The following is a 19,466-nucleotide window of genomic DNA, read 5'->3' on the forward strand; positions in this document are numbered from 1 at the left end:
GTATTTTCTCAATTGGATGCAAAAATACCTTGAAATCAGACTTTTTCCATGTTTAAATGCTATAATCGGGTCCCCAGTGCTTCTCCCAACCCAGAAAACATAAAAATAGCAACCCTGTAACTTTGTTTTGGTAAGGCTCTCTTCTGCATGCATGTGAATAGATAGGTCATTCGGATTTCGCTCCCCCCATGACGTAGTAAGGGGATCTTATTATAATGATACTGCCCCTTCATCTGCGCTATCCAACCATGAAGCGGCCTCACGAGTGTGAGAGACAGAGAGAAAGAATGACTGACAGCACGACGCGTTTGTATTCCCTCAAACACAAACAGTAGCATGAGACCTAAAATTCTTTATTTTTATTCCACAATGTTCCCCATCTGCTGATAAACATGTATTTAGTGTGCATAAAACAGATGATTGACTTTTTAAACTTGTTCAAATATATAATGCTGAACATTGCTGAGAGAATCTCCCTCTTAAAACAGCGTGAGCACTTGAGACTCCGCCCACCTGAGCAGCTCATTTGGATTTAAAGGGATACACACAAAAATGGTGCATTTTTGCTCAGACCCATAAAGTTCTTATTTTAACATGCCACAATAAATTACCTATATGGGATTTTGAGCTAAAACTTCACATATGTACTCTGGGGACATCAAAGATTTATTTAATATCTTAAAAACGTCCTGTGGAATGTCCATTTTAAGGTAATGGGGTCCCGTGCGGTACATTCTGCAGCGTTTATGTGTACTCTGAAAACATTACATAAAGCAATAAAATAGCGTTGTGCCTTTCGATAAGTGTGTTTTCTTTGCCTATATCTAAAAACTTAGGAACAACTTTCTCCAACACAACTTTGACTTTGTATATTTATCATGAGATAAAGCGTGAACTCGATGAGAGATGCTGTGCGCTCCTTTGCCAAAATTTGGGCTACTTTTAAATTGTTTCCGTGAATAGTTTTTTTTTCTGCGGGTTAAAATATAAAAGACTTTGTTGATAAGTTATTGGTATTTGGGCTCTGAATAGTTTTTGGGATAGTTTTGAATGTCCATTGTGCTGTTTTTTTGATATGCAAATCTGGCTGTGCACTTGCGCGGACGTTTGGTTTCGGAATATATATAATGTACATGTAAACAAACTTTTTTAAACAGAGAACAGGTTTAGAGTACATGTAAACTGTATTGTCGTTATCTGCAATCAAATTAAAATTCAGTCGAATTGACCAAATTTTGTGCATGTAAACATAGCCAATGTAAACAAACAGGAGAATTTGGTTAGCTATGAATAAATGAGGACTGTAGCCTTCAAATTTCATAAATGACACAAAAACATCAAACATGACAACTTGTGCTGTATATTTTGACTCCATGTGTTTAAAATGAAAGGATGAAATTTTCACATACCTCGACAAAAGGAGCCCAAATTCTCCACGCTTTGCCTGCATACCCCACACTGGCGCTTCTTTTTGAACGTCTTCTCTTTAAAGACGTGGGGCTCGCCCTTTCCCGCCTGAAAAACAAACAACAAAATCTGTTTCAATCAAACATAACTATACATTACATTTTATTTGCATTTAGCGCTTGCCGTGTGTTTATTGAGTTCACTGTGGCAAGTGTTCAGTGACAAAACTTGTTTTCTTTTATAACCATTTGCTGTAACAACTTTTTACAGCTCACAATCTAGACTAGTTCACTTTATGGCTAAAGACAAACAGCCATTGATTCTCTTTTGGTCCCATCAGATTTGTAGCTCAATTGGTACAGCATTGCGCAAAAGATCATAGGTTTGCTTCCAAGGGAAACTAAACTGATACAAATCCATACCTATAAAAGCACCTGCCAAATGTGAATGTAAATCTTTCATCATATACAGTACATCGTCCCTCACTGACCTGTACTCTTCTTTGGACATCAGGTCTCTGTCTGTTATCCCATGTACAGCAGCTCATCCTTCAATGCTAAGAAGGAAAACAAAACCCAACACATTTATCTACAAGAGACACACCTGAGGTCTGGAACAGTATAAAATGCACCGATTCGCCCAAACGACTCTGAACAACACCACCGTGTGGCTTTTGGGCAAGGGACCACCACGAAATACCTCACTCTCACACCCTCACAACACGTACAATATAAACTCATCATGTATGTGACCCACGAAAGTGCGTATGGTTTGGTTTTTACAGCGCATGACGTTTCAGCTGGGGAGCATAATGCTTCTTTGTGTTTGGAAGTTGCGTTTCGGTTTTTCCATTTGGCAGAAATGTAGAGAGGTTTAGCTCTCTTTTCCACTCTCTCTCTCCCTCGTTCAACCGTGTTTAGACAGCTGGAAAGAAATGCAGCGTGTGCCCGTTAGGTGTCGTACACCGTGCATACACTCAGCTGGTATAGTCACAAACCCATGTTATGCCCATCTTAAAATACCACAAAACCAGAAAATCACAGAGGCGATTTATGCACGGTCAAGTACCACATTTAACGTAAAATGCTATGAGAATTCTCTAGCAGTTGCACAGCAACCCATTCAAATCCACTCTGAACACCTTAACGACTGCATAGCCCGCCTTGGCAACCACTCACAACCCCACAGGATCATGGTGGTGAGTTTTGCATGGTCAAGCACCATATTTACTTTAGAAAATGTAAAACTAGCATCAAACCTCCCTAGCAGTTGCATATCATCCTGATAAAACCCACTCAGAACACATTAACAACCCCATAGCAACGCCCTAGCAACCAACCACAATCCCGAGCATCAAGGTGGTGATTTTTGCATGGTCAAGCACCATATTTACTTTAGAAAATGTAAAATAGAGATGTAACGATTGCCGGTTTAATGGTTAACCGCAATAAAAATGTCCAACCACGTCACTTTTAATTGGCCCGTGCCAGTGTCACTGCTCGAAAACCCCTAGCATTAACCAATTTAAGCAATAACGTGAGACAAACACATTCATTGACGTCTGCTCCCATGTGTTTGTGATGACAGTGCTTCACTGACTGAAATAAAATCTCAAAAATGTGCACATTTAGAATAATCTAGTTTTACTGAATGGATTTTGTATGCAACCTCAAAATCAATGAAGCATCTTTTCATGTGTTTCTTGTTTTAAAAGCAAAATATGAGCAGTTATTCACTTCACTCTGAGATTTTCGTTGTTTTAATCTGGACGCAATGAATTATTAATGAACTATACAAATCCAGACGTAACAGAACAGCTCCGGTGCCATTATTGTTGCTCCTGGTGCTGCATTTTGTTATCTGATAAAATCAAATTAAAAAACACCATCACAAATGCTCACAACACTTTCAAAGCGCAGCAGCTACCGCAATGTTCAGTTGTGTACAAAAATAATGGTTCAAAGTCCATTTTTGAAGGTTTATATCTTTATGTGCTCTGACTCTTAGGTCAAATTTGATGCAAAAATGCATTCCTGTAATAACTTTATAGAAATATGTTGCTAGTATGTGGCATGCTATCAATGCAATTAACTTGAATTGTGAAAATAAACAAAAATTTCAGCATTACATTAAGATCTCCTTAAGTTGCATCAAAGGTTTCTTTTTATTCCAGTTTTGCAGTGTTGATCATTACACTCAATCACAGACGTGATCGATGAGCGCATCAATGTAACGTTTAAATGAGTTGTCGGTGTAAAAGTTACATTTTTTTCACTTTGTTTTTCCATGAATGTGTAAAAAAGCAATTAAATGAACTTCTAAACACTTATTACCGTTTTGTTTGTTTAGTCCATGAGAACATGGCCTATAAAAAGGATTTTAACGTAACCCTACCGCCTTAACTCTCGGAGAATAGCACAGACGCGCTTCACACTGCGAACAGGCACATGCACCACACGTCCGAAATGAGAAAAAACGTGGTCCGTCACTGTCTGAAGGATAACTAGCCAGTTGATAAAACATCTCGAAGAATAGCACGGACACGCTTCACACCGCGAGCGGGCACATGCGCCACACGGCCGAAATGAGAAAATAACTAGCCAGTTGATAAAACGCGCGTCTGTGAGAACTGTAAGTGGACTTATGTTTTGGGTTTATTTAAGCCTGTTATTGTATTGGTCTATAGTTCTTGCAAATTTAAAGTAAGTTAGCAGGTGATTTTGTTGTTTGAGCAACCTGCTAGCTAAGTTTCACGTGCCTGTTAATTAGATGTAATTGTTGAGCGCTCTTGCTCACATTATTTATGCATTATTTACATGCTACAGTAGTTACATTCCTTTAAGAGAATGTAATTAATAGTGGGAAATAATCCGTTTTTAAAATTTTTAATCTATCATCGTTCGCCAGACGTTCTACAACATCTGCTTTAGTTTGTGTTTATTAACCCTTTAGTTTCACTTCATTATACGCAGCTATTCCCGTAAGAGGGAAAACATATAATTCATTAATAATCTAGTATGTGTTCATTTTCTGTTATAGTTTCTTCAAAATTAAAGGACAAGTTTGGTATTTTACACTTAAAGCCCTGTTTTCAGATTGTTTATGATGAAATAGAAAGGTTTTGACTGAAGTTTCAACATGTGCGGCTGCCCCGAGAATTTTCGGGTGTTTGTGTTTCACTTCCCACCTCTACAATGGGTTTGTGGGTGCACTGGAACAGTCCTTCCTAAAATGCATTGAACTTTCGTTTGCAGGGGCGTGGGGCTCGCCGAGTGGTCGGGGGTGTTCACTTGTATGCTCACACGGAAATCGCTGCAAAATACGCATTCCAACAGGTTTTATCGTAGTTTTTGTCAACTCCATTGACTTGCATTAGATGTGCTGTGAGGTACGGTATTACTCCACGCCGGGAACTTTGTTTCTATTCTTGCAATTGGCAATGGCGGATTAGCGCCACCACTTGGGCTGGAGTGTTTATTATTTAAGCTCTCAACGGAAGAATATACGGGTGTGAGGCGTTTGGAAAAAAAGGCCCAAAAGTTAACAACGAATGCTAAAACAGCGGTTGGAAAGCATCTTTTGCAGCAATTTTTGTGTGAGCATGTCAGTGAACACCCCTGACCACTCGGTGAGTTTCACGTCTTTGTAAACGAAAGTTTACTGCATTTTAGAAAGGATTGTTCCGGTGCGCCTATAGACCCATTGTAAAGGTGGGAGGTGAAACACAAACACCCGAAAATTCTCGGGGCAGCTGCATATGTCGAAATTTCAGTCAGGACCGTTCTATTTCATCATAAACAATCTGAAAACAGGGCTTTAAGTGTAAAATACCGAACTTGTCCTTTAAGTTTTATTTGAGTGTTTTAAATAAAAATATTTTAATTTTCATCATGATGTAAACGCCCCGCCCCTTTGATTGCCACGTCCCTCGGCAACACCCACCAGCCCAACCCTACCACCTTAACTAACACATTTTCTGCGGGAAACCCTGTATTCTATGAATAGACGTTAATATATTATGAAGTGTGCACACTGTGCCCCTTTTACAAAACTGGTACATGACGCCCCTCATAACAACCCTATGCCAACACCCTGGCAACCACCCCGGCAAGTTAATTTCTGTAATATCACCAAATTATATTTAACACATTTCAGCTGTTTATCCTGAGCAAAGAATGTAAATGTTGCGATTCTAAACTGGTAACAGATTTGTTTAATGAGAGCAAGTCCAAAAATATCACATATTTACTTTGAGCAAACAATTCAGGTTCACCTGAAAGATCAGCTGCTTCATACATCAGCAATTGCTCTGTTAAACGCCACATGGAAAAAGCTTTGTGCTATGCATTAGCAAGTTTCTGAGTTAATCAAACTAGATTGAGAGAGAGATTTCTGCCAGGTCATGTTAATACACTTGGCTGCTTCAAGACTCCAGTAAGCTCAGTAATGTTTCTCTTTTCCAGCTCCTTAATGCTTGCATTTCATTTCTTTTGCCTCATTTCTGCTGTTCATTTTTTACATGTTCACTGTTTACTTTATCCTTTATCCACGCTCTAATGATACCAGCAAACAACTTATTAACTGAGGTAGAGATCACCAAGCTGCAAATAATCTTGTGCATGAACTCCCGTGAACATACAGTAATCTTAAAACTAATGCATAACAAAAATCACTGATGCCACCCAAAATCAAAAGTAAGTGATCCTGCTAATTCTAGGCTATTAGACAGCGTTTGCCGTATTTAGCCCTAATGAGCATTTCATGAGCTTTCTGTGTACCCTAGTGAGGTAAAAACAAAAAGTGCATTTTAAAAATCGTACCTCTTCAATGCTAAATGGCATTACCTGCTATAACCCCGCCCTCTCTTTAACCGTGCGTAAAATCACGTCTCACAGGTCCAGCACTTTCCGAGGTGTGACCGGCGCACCACCCGTCAACATAGTCTCCTTCTGCCCGACAAACAGTGTGCCAAGAGCGGGCAGCAGGAATATGGACAGCCCCCAGGGTGCGGGGCGCACACAAGGAAGGACTGTTCACTTAATTTTAGCCATCCAGAACAACATGCCAAAGCTCTCAGCAAAAAGGACAACCATTGAGAGAAGTCAACCCTCCCCTTCGATCACAAATGTAAGAACAGAGAAGGAATTCACCAGACAATCTTGAAATAAACAGGCATGTAAATGACAGATGTACACGCAGAAGCAACAGACACACCCGCACAGCGATTTTTCTCATGATTCTTCACCTCTGCACTTTCTTCTCTTCCATAAATAGCTTCAACAGATCCTCACATTGTGGGAAATATCCTGCAATGAACTAAACTCAGTGTCCCAGCCTAAATCCGTACATGGAAGCTCGGAGTGGAAAGCCAAGCGAGAATAAAAACACAGATTGACTTGTTTAAAATGATGGCATTGGGCGTCCCCACAAAACTTCATGCATCTGTTGCCGAATAGGAAAATCTCACTTGAGAAAGTTATTGAAAACCTAAAACCTCAGGTTGACCTGTAGGGTTGGGGGTGATCATCTAAATGGTAAGGATTTGAACCCCTAAGACGTCATTTGGACCAAGATCCATTTTAGCAATGATCGGAGTCTAACACATGCATTTCTCCAAAGCAACCTATACATTTGATCATTTTGTGTGTTTCCTGGGATTCGAACCCACAAACTTTGCACAGCTAATATATTGCTACAGCAGTCATTGTGCAAATACAAGGATTAAAGGTACAAAAGTAACCGTCCTATCAAAATACTTGGGAGGAAAAAACACGCATTCATGGTTCAACATGGTTCAAAAATGACTAAAGATTTCCATCCTGCCATAATCTGCATACAAACACTGTTGTACCCCAGGATGCCCCAAGGAGAAAGTGCCTGTTCATTAATCTGCTGAATGTCACTATAAATAATAAACAATGGCAAAATACCATGTTATCAATCACCAAAAATCAGCCAGCAACCGTGGTGGTCCGCCAACAGATGTTATTAGTTTAATATCAAAAAGACAAAGAAAGTTTGGTAAGCCGTTCAAACAAACATTCAAAAAGGAAAAAATTATAATCTCACAGATAAATCGGAAATATAAATAGGGAAGAGAGGATGGAAAAAAATAAGTTGTTAGACATTAAACTTCCCAAATAAAGTGATGAGCCAGGTGAATGAATATGATTTATTACTGCTATAATTTATTTTTAATGAAACGTGCATGGATGGCAGAGGAATTAACTTTGCTGCCCAAACCACTCAGATGGGATGTTTATGGTGGCGTCCACAGCAATGGTATTGAGAACCAGCTGCAAAATAAACGTTTGATTTCTGAAGAAAATGTAAGTGATGTTTCAGCGGGTAAAACTAACAGACACAATGCTAGGGTGGATGCCAGGACATTGAGAAGATGTTAGGTACAGCTGAGCAGTGGCCAAAAAGTAATGTCCACCGGTGAGGAAATTTGTACAATATTTGCATAATGCCCCTTAGGTTAGATTAAACCATCAAAACATGAGCTGCGTGGTACAAACTGGACAGAACACAACTTTTAAGACATTTATTAGAGAAAATAATTTGGCAAACCATAGCAGACTTTTAAATTTGGGTTTTATTCAAATACATGCAACAGCAATTGTGTATTCTCTCATATTCTGAATTTGCACCAAATTGTCTGAGCTATACACGATATACAATAAAACTACCACTCGTATTTAAATTGAAAAGTGCTCATAACGTAACAACACTGATTAGAAGAGCAACAACAGTACAGCCTTAATGTAAATGTATGGTGATTTTGTCAGACGATGTCACGTTTTTAGCAGCAGTTAAAGAAAGAGCTGATTGGATTAAACAAAGAGTTACTGGGTCGTGGGTCGTTACTGGGTCCTGTTTAGTCACTATTTTATAGACAACAGAACAGATAATATGTAAAGCATTCAGTTGTGTTAAAATACAATATAATGTGACAGATCAAAGAGTAAAACACGACACAATGACATCACATATATGCTTATAGGGGTATGAGGTCATCACTGCCACAGTCTCTTAAAATCCTGTGGAAAACACTAAAAACTCATTGATTTGAAAAGCGCTATGTCCCTGATTGGCCAGCTAATCTGTACGTTGTGATTGGCTTGAATACCTCTGACGTCAGCTGGAAATGTGACGCTCCTTACCATGTTTGAAAGATTCGCTCACAGGCCGAAGCAGGAGGAATTATGATAATGTCGGTCTTGTCAAGTCAACAGGCCCAGGAAGTAAACTGTTGCCTACAATGTTGTAGTCCAAGAAAATATATTTATGTTGGAGACAATAACTCCCGTAATCTTTTACTTTGGGGTTTGTACCTTTTGCATATCATAACACCAAATGAAATGTAAAAACATGAATCGGACCATAGGTGCCCTTAAAATGTTTGCCAACATTTTTTTATAAAAATAAAACTAATTTTTGGTCGCCACCAATAGCGCTGTGGTCGACATAAAGCACCAGTGTGCCTCATGGCAACCTGAGATGCAGCATGAAGTTAAAAAACTTGGTTTTGCAAGTCAATTCAACATACTATTTTAGGTTTTGACTTTTGAATAGTAGACATAACTTATACAAAGTAGTTGAAGTTGTTTAACTTAAATAAAAATATATATGCTGATTTGACAAAAACTTTTCTGTCTACTCTATACTATACTGTCTAAATAAAGGCCAAAAAGCCCAAAAACATGATAAAAAATATTGAATTAACTAAAAAATTTAAGGCAACCAGAGAGCTAATTTTTTTAAGTTGAACCAACTTTTTTACAGTGTGTTTTTTTTACTGAACATAGTCAAAAGAGTCCACCTCCTGTCTCATGACATTCCGGTCCATCTTTTAATCCTATTTTATCGACCTGCAGGCAAAAATCATACAGTACATGACAAGTATGATCCTGTAGAAAAGAAATAACAGATCTTTCCTCAACAAGCCACGTTGACACAGATGTAGGGCTGCACAATATATCGTTTCAGCACCGACATCACAATGCGTGCATCCGCAATAGTCACATCGCAGAACATACAGAGCGTGTGTTTTTTTTAAACACGATTTTGGACCACCAGTGGTACTCTATATAAGAAAGGTTTACACAGCAGTCAAAAATCCCAGATGTCTGTGAAAAATCAGTAAGCTACACAAAAAAATGCAAGGCATTAATTCCTCTTTAAACTGAGCTTTTATAAGTCATCTGGTAAAGTCATCCATATCGCAATATAGATCGCAGGAAAACATAACATTGCAATGTAAGTTTCCCCACACTATCTTGCAGGCCTACATTGATGTTTCTAGTTCAAACCACAAAGGACAAAATATGCACAAAAGTTTAATATTTAGACTTAATGGTTTGTTTATACCCTTAACCCTGAAAATGATCAACAGCTGTCTTAACAACTAATAAGTTATAGCAGTAAGCATCTCCTCAGTGAGGGGTAAAAAGAGGGAGATCAATAAACACACACAATGTTTGTGAATGCAAGTGTGTTTATAAGTGTGCTGGGTGGTGTATGTGTGTGTGTGTGTGTGTGTGTGTGCGCGTGCGTGCGCGCATGTATGTGTGTTTTAGGGTGGGACAGGCAGTAGAGGAACACAGACTGCCTATTCCAATGATGAAGTCAGCGTAACACCATTACATACTTCCTGTCCTAATCAGATATGTTTCCATGACAAATACACAGTACAAACAGCAAACATGCTTCTATTAAACATCAATATCGGATCATTCATATTGTAACAACAAATACGTAATCTATCCACCGACTTGTATTTAATTTCTGCACGAATCCTTGTGGATACATACATCAGTCAGCCAGCAAGGATGCAACCAAATTTTTAAGATTGAATGGGACTAAATGAGAAAATAAGATTAAAATTGGTCAATAAAAATGACAAAGTGATCGCTTACAAACCTCAATATGTGACCCAGTCTGTGAAAACCCTAAAAAATAAGTAATTTTTTAAAGTTCCTGTGAATCCGAAGTCTTTGATTGGTTAGACTGGACATAGAAAAGTATGCGTTTCATTCAGAAATGACAGTTGGAGGGGGCGGAGTTAACAGATGCTCCACCCAAGACGTCTTACTGACATCATCAATGATCGCCATAAGTAAATTACAAGTACATTTTCAGATTTTGATGTTTTTTTTTTAATAATGACTTACACTGATAAATTGTTTATAATAAATACTGCAATATTATATAAAAAAATTATTGTCAGTTTTGAATTCATTGGGACTTTAACTCTTTTATCCCGCCATTGACGAGTTATCTCGTCAATTAAGAGAAAACAGTTCCCTGCCAATGACACTTCCCTGACGGGTTTTTTATGGTTATCTTTAATTCCGTTATTACCCAATGTATAAAAAAATTGAAGCAAAAACGAATTCAACAGCATTTTAAACTCTGTGTATGTTTTGATCAAAATTCCTTTACTAAAATGCAATTATTTCAGCTTTTTTTAAACCTATATCCATATTTAAGAGGTTATAAAAAGAGAACAAATGAAGATCGGATTAAATATTTTTCCCCCGTTTTTGTTTGTTTGTTTGTTTGAAAGCAGAGGGTCTGGTTTTTTTTCCATTTTAATATATATTTGTATGTATAATTATTTATAGAAGAACATTTTCCTGGAAGGCGTTTTGTGAAACTTTTGTATAAAATCACAAAAAATGCTGGAATGCAATTTTAAAAAAAAAGGCTGGCGGGGAATGAGTTAAGTGATTTACTGTTTTCTATAAAATCATCCTAGTATATAATGTAAAGAACATGTGAAAATATAATCTTTGATATCTTTAAAATTGTCTGATTAAAGTCCAATTTATAGTCGTGCGTAAGCTCTACGCCGTAGCTATGCCGTAGGTATGCCGTAGGTTATCCGTAGGCTGTGCGAAGCTCTGCGTAGCCTGACGTGCACCTCGCAAAATTTTGAACAACACATCAGCGCTGTGATTGGTCCACCAGAACCCCTCCCGTCAGGTAAAAAAAACTGCGTCATAAGTATTTCCGTTTGCGATGGTGAAAAAAAAGATGAGCCAAGTTGAGGAGTGATTTAACTCAAACTGCAACAAATGTCGCTGTTTATTTACTTCCATCATTGCTGGTCTTCTCAACAACAAGTTGCTGTTTCTTCTTCGTTTGTGGGTTAACTTGCCAAGCTTCTTCTTTTTTGACGTCGACGACGACGCTAAAGTATAAATGAAAACCAACACGGAACCTACGCCGTCGCGGCTACACCGTAGGACCTACGCACAACTATAACAAGCCCTTAAGATTATCTCAAAGATAGGGATGCACCTAGGATGGCCATTCGTGCCAGTTCCGCCGGACACTTCCCGAACATGTTTTCGGGTTCGTTCTCCGGAAGTCACGCGCATACGTCATCGAGGTCCTCACATTTCAGTTAAAATACATTAGAAAATTAAGATTTATTTCTTTTAAGACATACAATCATTGTAGTTTCATTCTAACCTTGAAATGTAACGGTTGCTTTTCTGAAATTAAACCCAAAATATTAAACCTTGATGACGTATGCGGTCGACAAACGTGACTTCCGGAGAACGAACCCGAAAACATGTTCGGGACGTGTCCGGCGGAACTGGCACGAATGGCCACCCTAGATGCACCAAAAGGAAAATTATTGGTGGGAGCTGAATATAATTAAACACATAGCTGAATATTGAACATGCGAACATGTTTTTTTTTCCAATTATTCTGCCAATTTTTACACCATTGCATAAGTTACATTTTCAAAATGTGCCTTTAAAGATTGAAATCAATATGAAATCAGTCAATTAAACTTTGATGCTCCCAATCTTATCAGCCTGGATTTTACAGACTGGATCAAATATTTGGGGTACCTCTCAGTATCTGATGGTTACAAGCCTTCGTCCTTACGAAATGACAGACCGAACTGTCCATCCTACTGTATGGATGTAATGCACTCCTATAAACCCGTCACCCTGCTTCACACCATCATCACACTGCAGTCTATTAGCAGCAGACAGTTATCAAGCATCATACAATGTTATCACTTTACTATATATAACCCAAGAGAAAGCTAAGGAAAAGTGGGGAGCTTTTGAGTTGGCCAACTACAATTATATCAAGATAAAACACAAATACACACAGACTGTACATCCAATTACTCATCGGGAATTCCTGTGGCGTGACTCGTATGTGAACCTTCATCTTCTATAATCTATCTGTGGTTCCAGACTGTTATGATTAAAGATTGCTGGGTGATCTGTGATGTGAAACTCAAGATATGCCGAGTGTAACACAGTAATCAGTAACCACACTTGTTTTACGACTGTACATAAATGGCTTAATATGCTTGTAAAAAATCACCTTGCCTATGGTTTATATCGATGTGTAATTACTCGCGCTGTTTTTACTGGGCTAAAATCAACAGCGGGAATTATTATGTCATTGTGTTGCCGGGTATAAATTCATGACTCTTTCAATGGACTTCTCTAATGTAAACATTCGGTTTCTTCAACCAGACCGATTTACAAAATTTTACAGTTGTAATGTGATACGATAAGGTAGTCTAGACCAGGGCTGAGATTTGTTCGCCAGAAGGTTCTTATGGATCCACAAAAAATTCAAGAAATAAAGATAAAGAAAAAAGTCTGCTTTGTAGCCAATTATTTAAGTTTGTAAACAATTTGCTCTCTTTATGAGAGATCAAAAAGAGATGAGAGATGTTTCTTTACACAAAATATGGATGTATGGATACATATTTGTGACCCTGGACCAAAAAACAGCCATAAGTAGCACAGGTATATTTGAAGAGTTTGGTTCCAAAACGTGATAAACGCCATAAAAAAGAGTTATCCCCAAAATCAGTATCAGGTCAATATTTAAAATTAAATTCTTAATTTTACGCAAAATCCGATATATCCGCCGTGTTTTTCTATCATCTTTTCTCCATTTTTTTTCAAAACGCAATAAACGCCACTCCTCCTTTTCTGCAGAATGCAATAAATTCGCTCAACAAATCACAGCGCACCATTCCACGCAATGTAAACAACAATGGTGGCGCGTTACTCACAAAATCATAGTTTTCCTCATCTTGTACTTCGTGATCAACAAACAAACAAAAACAAAATAATACTTTGATGACATTGATAAACCTGTGGTGGTTCTCTGTGGCGGGGAAGAAACGTAAGCCATCAACATCTAATAATTTACGCAAGAGGCACTCTGGAGACAGAAAAATGCCGGTTGTTGCTTGTATTCCCGACAGCATCAAGCTTCTTTCATGCTAACACATTGACCCCAAGGGATCTTATGAAAAACTTTCCATTAATTTACGCAAAGCCAACGAAAATCGAGCAGGACCAAAACATTTTACAGCTGATCGCTGTCAAAAAGTTCAGCGATGACGTCCCAAGTATAACCACAGCGATAACAGTGTTCTTAATATGACAAAGTAAGTGTTTTGATTTATGCCATTAATGTTTACTTTTTTAATCAGTGTATACCCCTAGTCAACTAAATGATTATAACATGGCAAAGATGAATGCATATTTATATATTGATTCAATAGATTAGCTTGTCTTGGATTTATTGCATTTTGTGGAAAAAAATAATCAGTTTTTATAATAAATATTTGAAAATCTAATTATGGATTTGAATTTTTTATGTTTTTATAACATAAAGATGCTATGTGAAAGTTTGTAACAGAAAATAGTGGTTTTCATTTTGTTACTTTCTTGATATAGAAAACACACTTTTACCGAAATTAGTCAAAATGGATTTATTGCGTTTTGGAAACAAAGTCTTCATTTGTAGCAATAGCCAAAAATGCATTGTATTGGTCAAAATTATCAATTTCTTTATTAAAAGAATTATTAGAATATTAAGTGACGATCACGTTTTATGAAGAAATTTAGTAAATTTTCTACTGTAAATATATAAAAAAAATATTTATTATTATGTGTTTGCTAAGGACTTTATTTGGACAACTTTAAAGGTAATTTTTTGCAATATTATGATTTTTTGCACCCCCAAAATTCCAGATTTTCAAATACATGTATCTTGAAATATTGTCCTATACAATACATCAATGAAAAGCTTATTTATTCAGCTTTCAGACTATGTAAAAATCTCTAATTAAAAAAATCAACCCTTATTGGGTTTGTGGTCCAGGGTCACATTATAGGAAAGGGGTCCCTCACTAAAGTAAATTACAAGTACATTTTCAGATTTTGATTGAATAACTTACACAAATAAATTGTTTATAATAAACACAATATTTCATAAAAAATAGAATCATCAGTTTTAAATTCATTGGGACTTACTGTTTTCTATAAAGTCAGCCTACATAATGTAAAAAACATTCTTTAATGTTCTTTTTATGACCTTTATGGTTTTGTGGTCCAGGGTCACATTTTAAGAAAGTGGTCCCTCGCTAAAGGTTCATTATATGTGGGGGCCCTGCTATTATAAAGCCTACACAGAGACCTCTATGTGAGCTCTTATATTATGGGCACTCATAAAAAAGCTAGATAAAGAAAGAGAGATTAAAAAATACAAACTTTATTAGATAAAGTAATGTGATGCAAATCATATCAATTACTTAATAAGCATTTAATAAGTTATGAAAACTAGAGCTTTTCTTCTTACAACTTGTGGTTTCATTTAGAGAGTTTAACTGTGTTGAAAAAACACCATAAACAAGATCTCACATCACAAATCTACTGAATCAGAGCATTACATCCCCAGTAAAGTCAACATCATCTACAAGGACCGGCTTTCAATGCAGTAGCCTACTTTATACGTCACTACTGTTTGCTTTTGGAGCTGCGAGATGCTGAAGGACAGGAACAGAATGTGTTCATGTAGCTTAAATGATGGAACACACAGCGTTAGGTCATGGTTTGAGCCCAACACTGTCAAACAAGTAAAAAGTAAGTACACCTTTACACCTATAGAGTTCTAATTGGTAAGGTACGTATTGGCAGAAAAGTATACATACATAACTGCACATAAATGGTGCCTTTTTAAAGGGTGCCGCCCCAGTGACAGCTTGGGACCATTTTACCATTTCCTCTGACAGTGAGGGAACACATACTGATTTAAGAAAATTTGGGAAATAAACTAACAGTTTAGTTTTGAACAACACGCCAAAACGATTCTTATGGACAAAACTGCCACACTAATTTACACTAATTTGAAATGAATATAAGTTGTTTTATCGACGGTACTTTCGCGGTTACTATGGCAACGTTAAGGAACATTAAAAGCAAAATGTATCGAAAGCAAAAAGTCATAAAGCAACAGATGCACGAGTTTACGTTTACTAGCTAGGGTCCACACTTCGTGAGACACAGTTGTCTCTAGTGAGGCGTTTAATACATGATGACGCAGTAAGTATTAGTTAGCGCGCGTGAAGTCATATGATGACTCTTTCTTTCTGCTCTACATAGTTTAACCTCTGGCGAAAAGTGGGGAAACCCAAACGATGTTTCTAAAGATTTTCATCGACGGCATATGGGGAAAACAAACGATCAAACTCAAACGCGGGCGTTCAAATTAGTTCTTGACAGACTTCATTAAGAGAGTGATAAAACCTTTAACAATTTTATAAGGCTTTCATTTGTGGTTATGTAAGGCGTGATCTACCCGTACACACACGCACACACACGCAGAGAGAGAGAGAGAGAGAGAGAGAGAGAGAGAGAGAGAGAGAGAGAGAGAGAGAGAGATCTATTCTGCTCTCATGCACTTCTGACATGTTTCACTTGTCAGGATAGGGAACATGGAAAACGTGGACACAGGAAATATGACACACACACCAGCAATTACCCGTTACCCTTTCAAAATTTAACTCAAGTTTGGATCTTCACCATGTGTAACAAATATGTAATAAAGCTCAGATTAAAACTGTTTTCTTATTTACAGTAATATAAACAAAAGCGTGCGCAAGTAACGTTACGTTACCGGGAGCAAACACGAGCTGCTGTTACATCCTTTTTTCAACAGATTAAAACTTCATATGAATCACATCGCCTCTTCATATAAGAATATAAATATTTACCTTACATACATTTTTTAAACAAAGTTATTATAGCAGTAAATTCCAAAAACATAATAACACGTTCTCTCATCATTCCCAATACAAAGATCATTCTTTACCTTACTCATGTTCTTGGAGAATATTCCAGCTAAAATAGATTTCCTTAAAGATGTCATGGACTACATTCCCAATAAGTCAATGGAGAAGCACTCGACTACTGATGGAGTTGTTTTCTTTTCTCTCACTAAACTCATAGTCTGTGTGGGCGGAGCTACAGAAAGAAAAAAATTGAGGAATGTTGTTACTGGAAGTAAACTTTTCTGATTGGCTGCATCCTAAAGAACCGATATCCCATTGGATGGGATCCAAATTAGACATAACTGCGCCTATAAATGCAAAACTTAGAATATTACATCTTTAGTAAATATTAATATTTATTATTTAGTGAATATATCATATAGGCAATATAATGTAATATATAATATGAGGCAGATAAATATTTACTATTTATTTACATATTTACACTAAAGTAAATAATCTAAACACATAAACATTTTGCATCTTTTACAGCCACAATAATTAATAATTGTAGCATTACTTTATCAAATTCTTTAGAAATTACTCCAACAAATTGACACAATTCAACAAATTTCATGTTAATAAAAAAAGCGCCAAAAATCTCTTTGACAGAACTACTAAAAGCGCAACAGCGACATCCAGCGGTCACGTGTACATATGCGGGCGCACTTACAAAAGGGTTTTAGAGATGCAGTATGTAAACTCCTCTACGTTTGAATTGTGTCATAATATTGGGAGGGGTCCTGTAAATGTTTTTTTTTAAATAATTGAAATTCCAGCACTGGACACAGAACCACTGTAGTGATGCATAAGAAATGCCATTATGATCTACGCTCTTAAAACATAACAAAACATAACAGAAAAATCAAATACATATCTTTATTATCAAGCAATAAAAGGGAACCCAACTGAATTCTGAAAAGACTGCCAAAGAATGCCAAAAGATGGTAAAGGAATGGTCCGGGAGAGGATAAAAGCATGATCAGCATGTAGGGAAGGGACATTTATACAATCTAATTCAGGGAAAAGTATAAGTAAGGGCTGTATAGAAAGCGTGAAGTTATGTGTAGTCATGTATAGGACACACAGGCCATGAGAGAGTGTATGCAGACAGGATGTGGAGGGCACATGATTGGGGAAAGAGAGGCCCCTGAGCAGGCAAACTGCGAGCATTAGAGAAACACGTCCTGTCCTATTCACCAAGCCACGTGGATACGAATTTATACTGTTTACAGAAGCACTGGGAGGAGAGAGAGAGAAACAAAAAGGGACGTCTTTGTCTAAAGCATGTTTAAATAGAAATCTCTCCTCCAAAAAAAAAAAAAAAAACATTCATTTTATTCATATTGCTGCTCATAACCCACTGTGTGCCATTTGTGCTTCGGATGAATGATGCCGATAATCAGGTTGTCCATTTGGATTTTGGAGTGGACTTCTGATTTTTAGCTGGCAGACATTTTAATGCATAAAAATTGAGATTTACAAAAAAAAGGAGAAATCCAAACCACATTTCGGGACAAGAATATTAGACATAGGGGTGGGATGCTTTTAAAGGGGACATTTCACAAGACTTTTTAAAGATTTAAAATAAATCTTTGTTGTACCCAGAAGTACGTATGTGAAGTTTTTGTCCAAAATACCATATAGATCATTTATTATATATTAAAATTGCCACTTTGTAGGTGTGAGCGTTTTGGGGTGTGTCCTTTTGAAAATAAAGACGTCTGCACACTTAAATCCTTAGCAGCAGGTTTTAATAACCTTTCCAAGCTTTCGGTCAAAAGACCATCTTCAGGGTGTCCTTTTAAATTCAAATGTGCTGATCTCTGTATTAAATGGCAGTGCCATAGTTGGATAGTGCAGATTAAGGGTGGTATCATTATAATAAGATCCCCTTCTGACATCACAAGAGGAACCAAATTTCAATGTCCTATTTTTTCATATATTTGTAGAGAATGGTTTATGGGTTGATCTTTTCACATTTTCTTGATTGATAGAAGCGCAGGTGACTCAATTATAGCACTAAAACATGGTAAAAGTCAGATTTTTAATAAAATTTTAACTTGGGCAAGTCCTAAAGACACCACAGCATCCATCTACAGTAGCAACACCTTAGCAATTACATCGCAACACCCTATGCAGACACCCAAAAAAGCCAGTTCCAGAAATAATCTATAATAATAAAGGGTTGGATGAGATGTAGGTGAGAAAGATAAAAATAATGTAAAGTCACATTTAATCTTGGCAGCAGACACAGAGGTTTGGGGTGAAACAGAACTATTCCTCATACAAAATCCTCAGCTGTGGGTGTGGAACCGTATTTCAATGGAGTCATGTTTTTGCCATACAGAGGATGTTTGTATTGCTCCAGTACCTAAAATTGCTCAAAATAACAAAACAGGGAGTCCAGGATATGTAGCAACACCTATGGCAAGTCAAAACAACATTTGTTTACTTTTAAGGCAGGTTAACATGAATACGTTATGACTAAAGCCAAACGCTGCTTCAGTGGTGATGTAATGTTGACCAACAGTCTCAGATGGAATGTTGGAGCACAAACATGATTGAATAAGAGAGGAGGATGCTGAGAGAGAGAGAAAGAAAGAAAGAGAGAGAGAGAGAGAGAGAGAGATGAGGACATACACAGAGAGGAAATGGAGGGAGGGGAATAAAAGCAGGAATGATTGGGTACGAGAAGCCAAGTGGCTGATTAAATACAGCTGTGGAGAGAAAAAGCGGGAAATAGATGATGAAGGGGAGTGGACCGAATTTGTGTGTGAGGGGGGATGTCGGAGTGCTAAAATGAGTCAAAAGAATGGTGCTGGAAGTGAGAAAGATGGAGAAAGACCAAATCCCCCCAAAAAAGGGAGGTTATGGTGAAGATTCTGAGAAAAACACTCACATGAAACACACTTTTCACAGTAGTTTAAGTTGTGAAGTTAAT

At 37.3% G+C, this 19,466-nt stretch overlaps 1 protein-coding gene across 1 annotated transcript in view; it reads right to left on the reverse strand.

The window, feature by feature from the left end:
• Positions 1-19,466, reverse strand: part of tns2a (tensin 2a) — an 80,097-nt gene that overhangs the window by 52,938 nt on the left and 7,693 nt on the right. The window contains exon 2 of the mRNA XM_073875014.1: positions 1,410-1,515. Coding sequence (XP_073731115.1) covers positions 1,410-1,515 — 106 coding nt within the window. The remainder of the gene's footprint in view (positions 1-1,409; positions 1,516-19,466) is intronic.

The sequence above is a fragment of the Misgurnus anguillicaudatus genome, chromosome 13 (assembly GCF_027580225.2).
Source record: "Misgurnus anguillicaudatus chromosome 13, ASM2758022v2, whole genome shotgun sequence".
Classification (NCBI taxonomy): domain Eukaryota; kingdom Metazoa; phylum Chordata; class Actinopteri; order Cypriniformes; family Cobitidae; genus Misgurnus; species Misgurnus anguillicaudatus.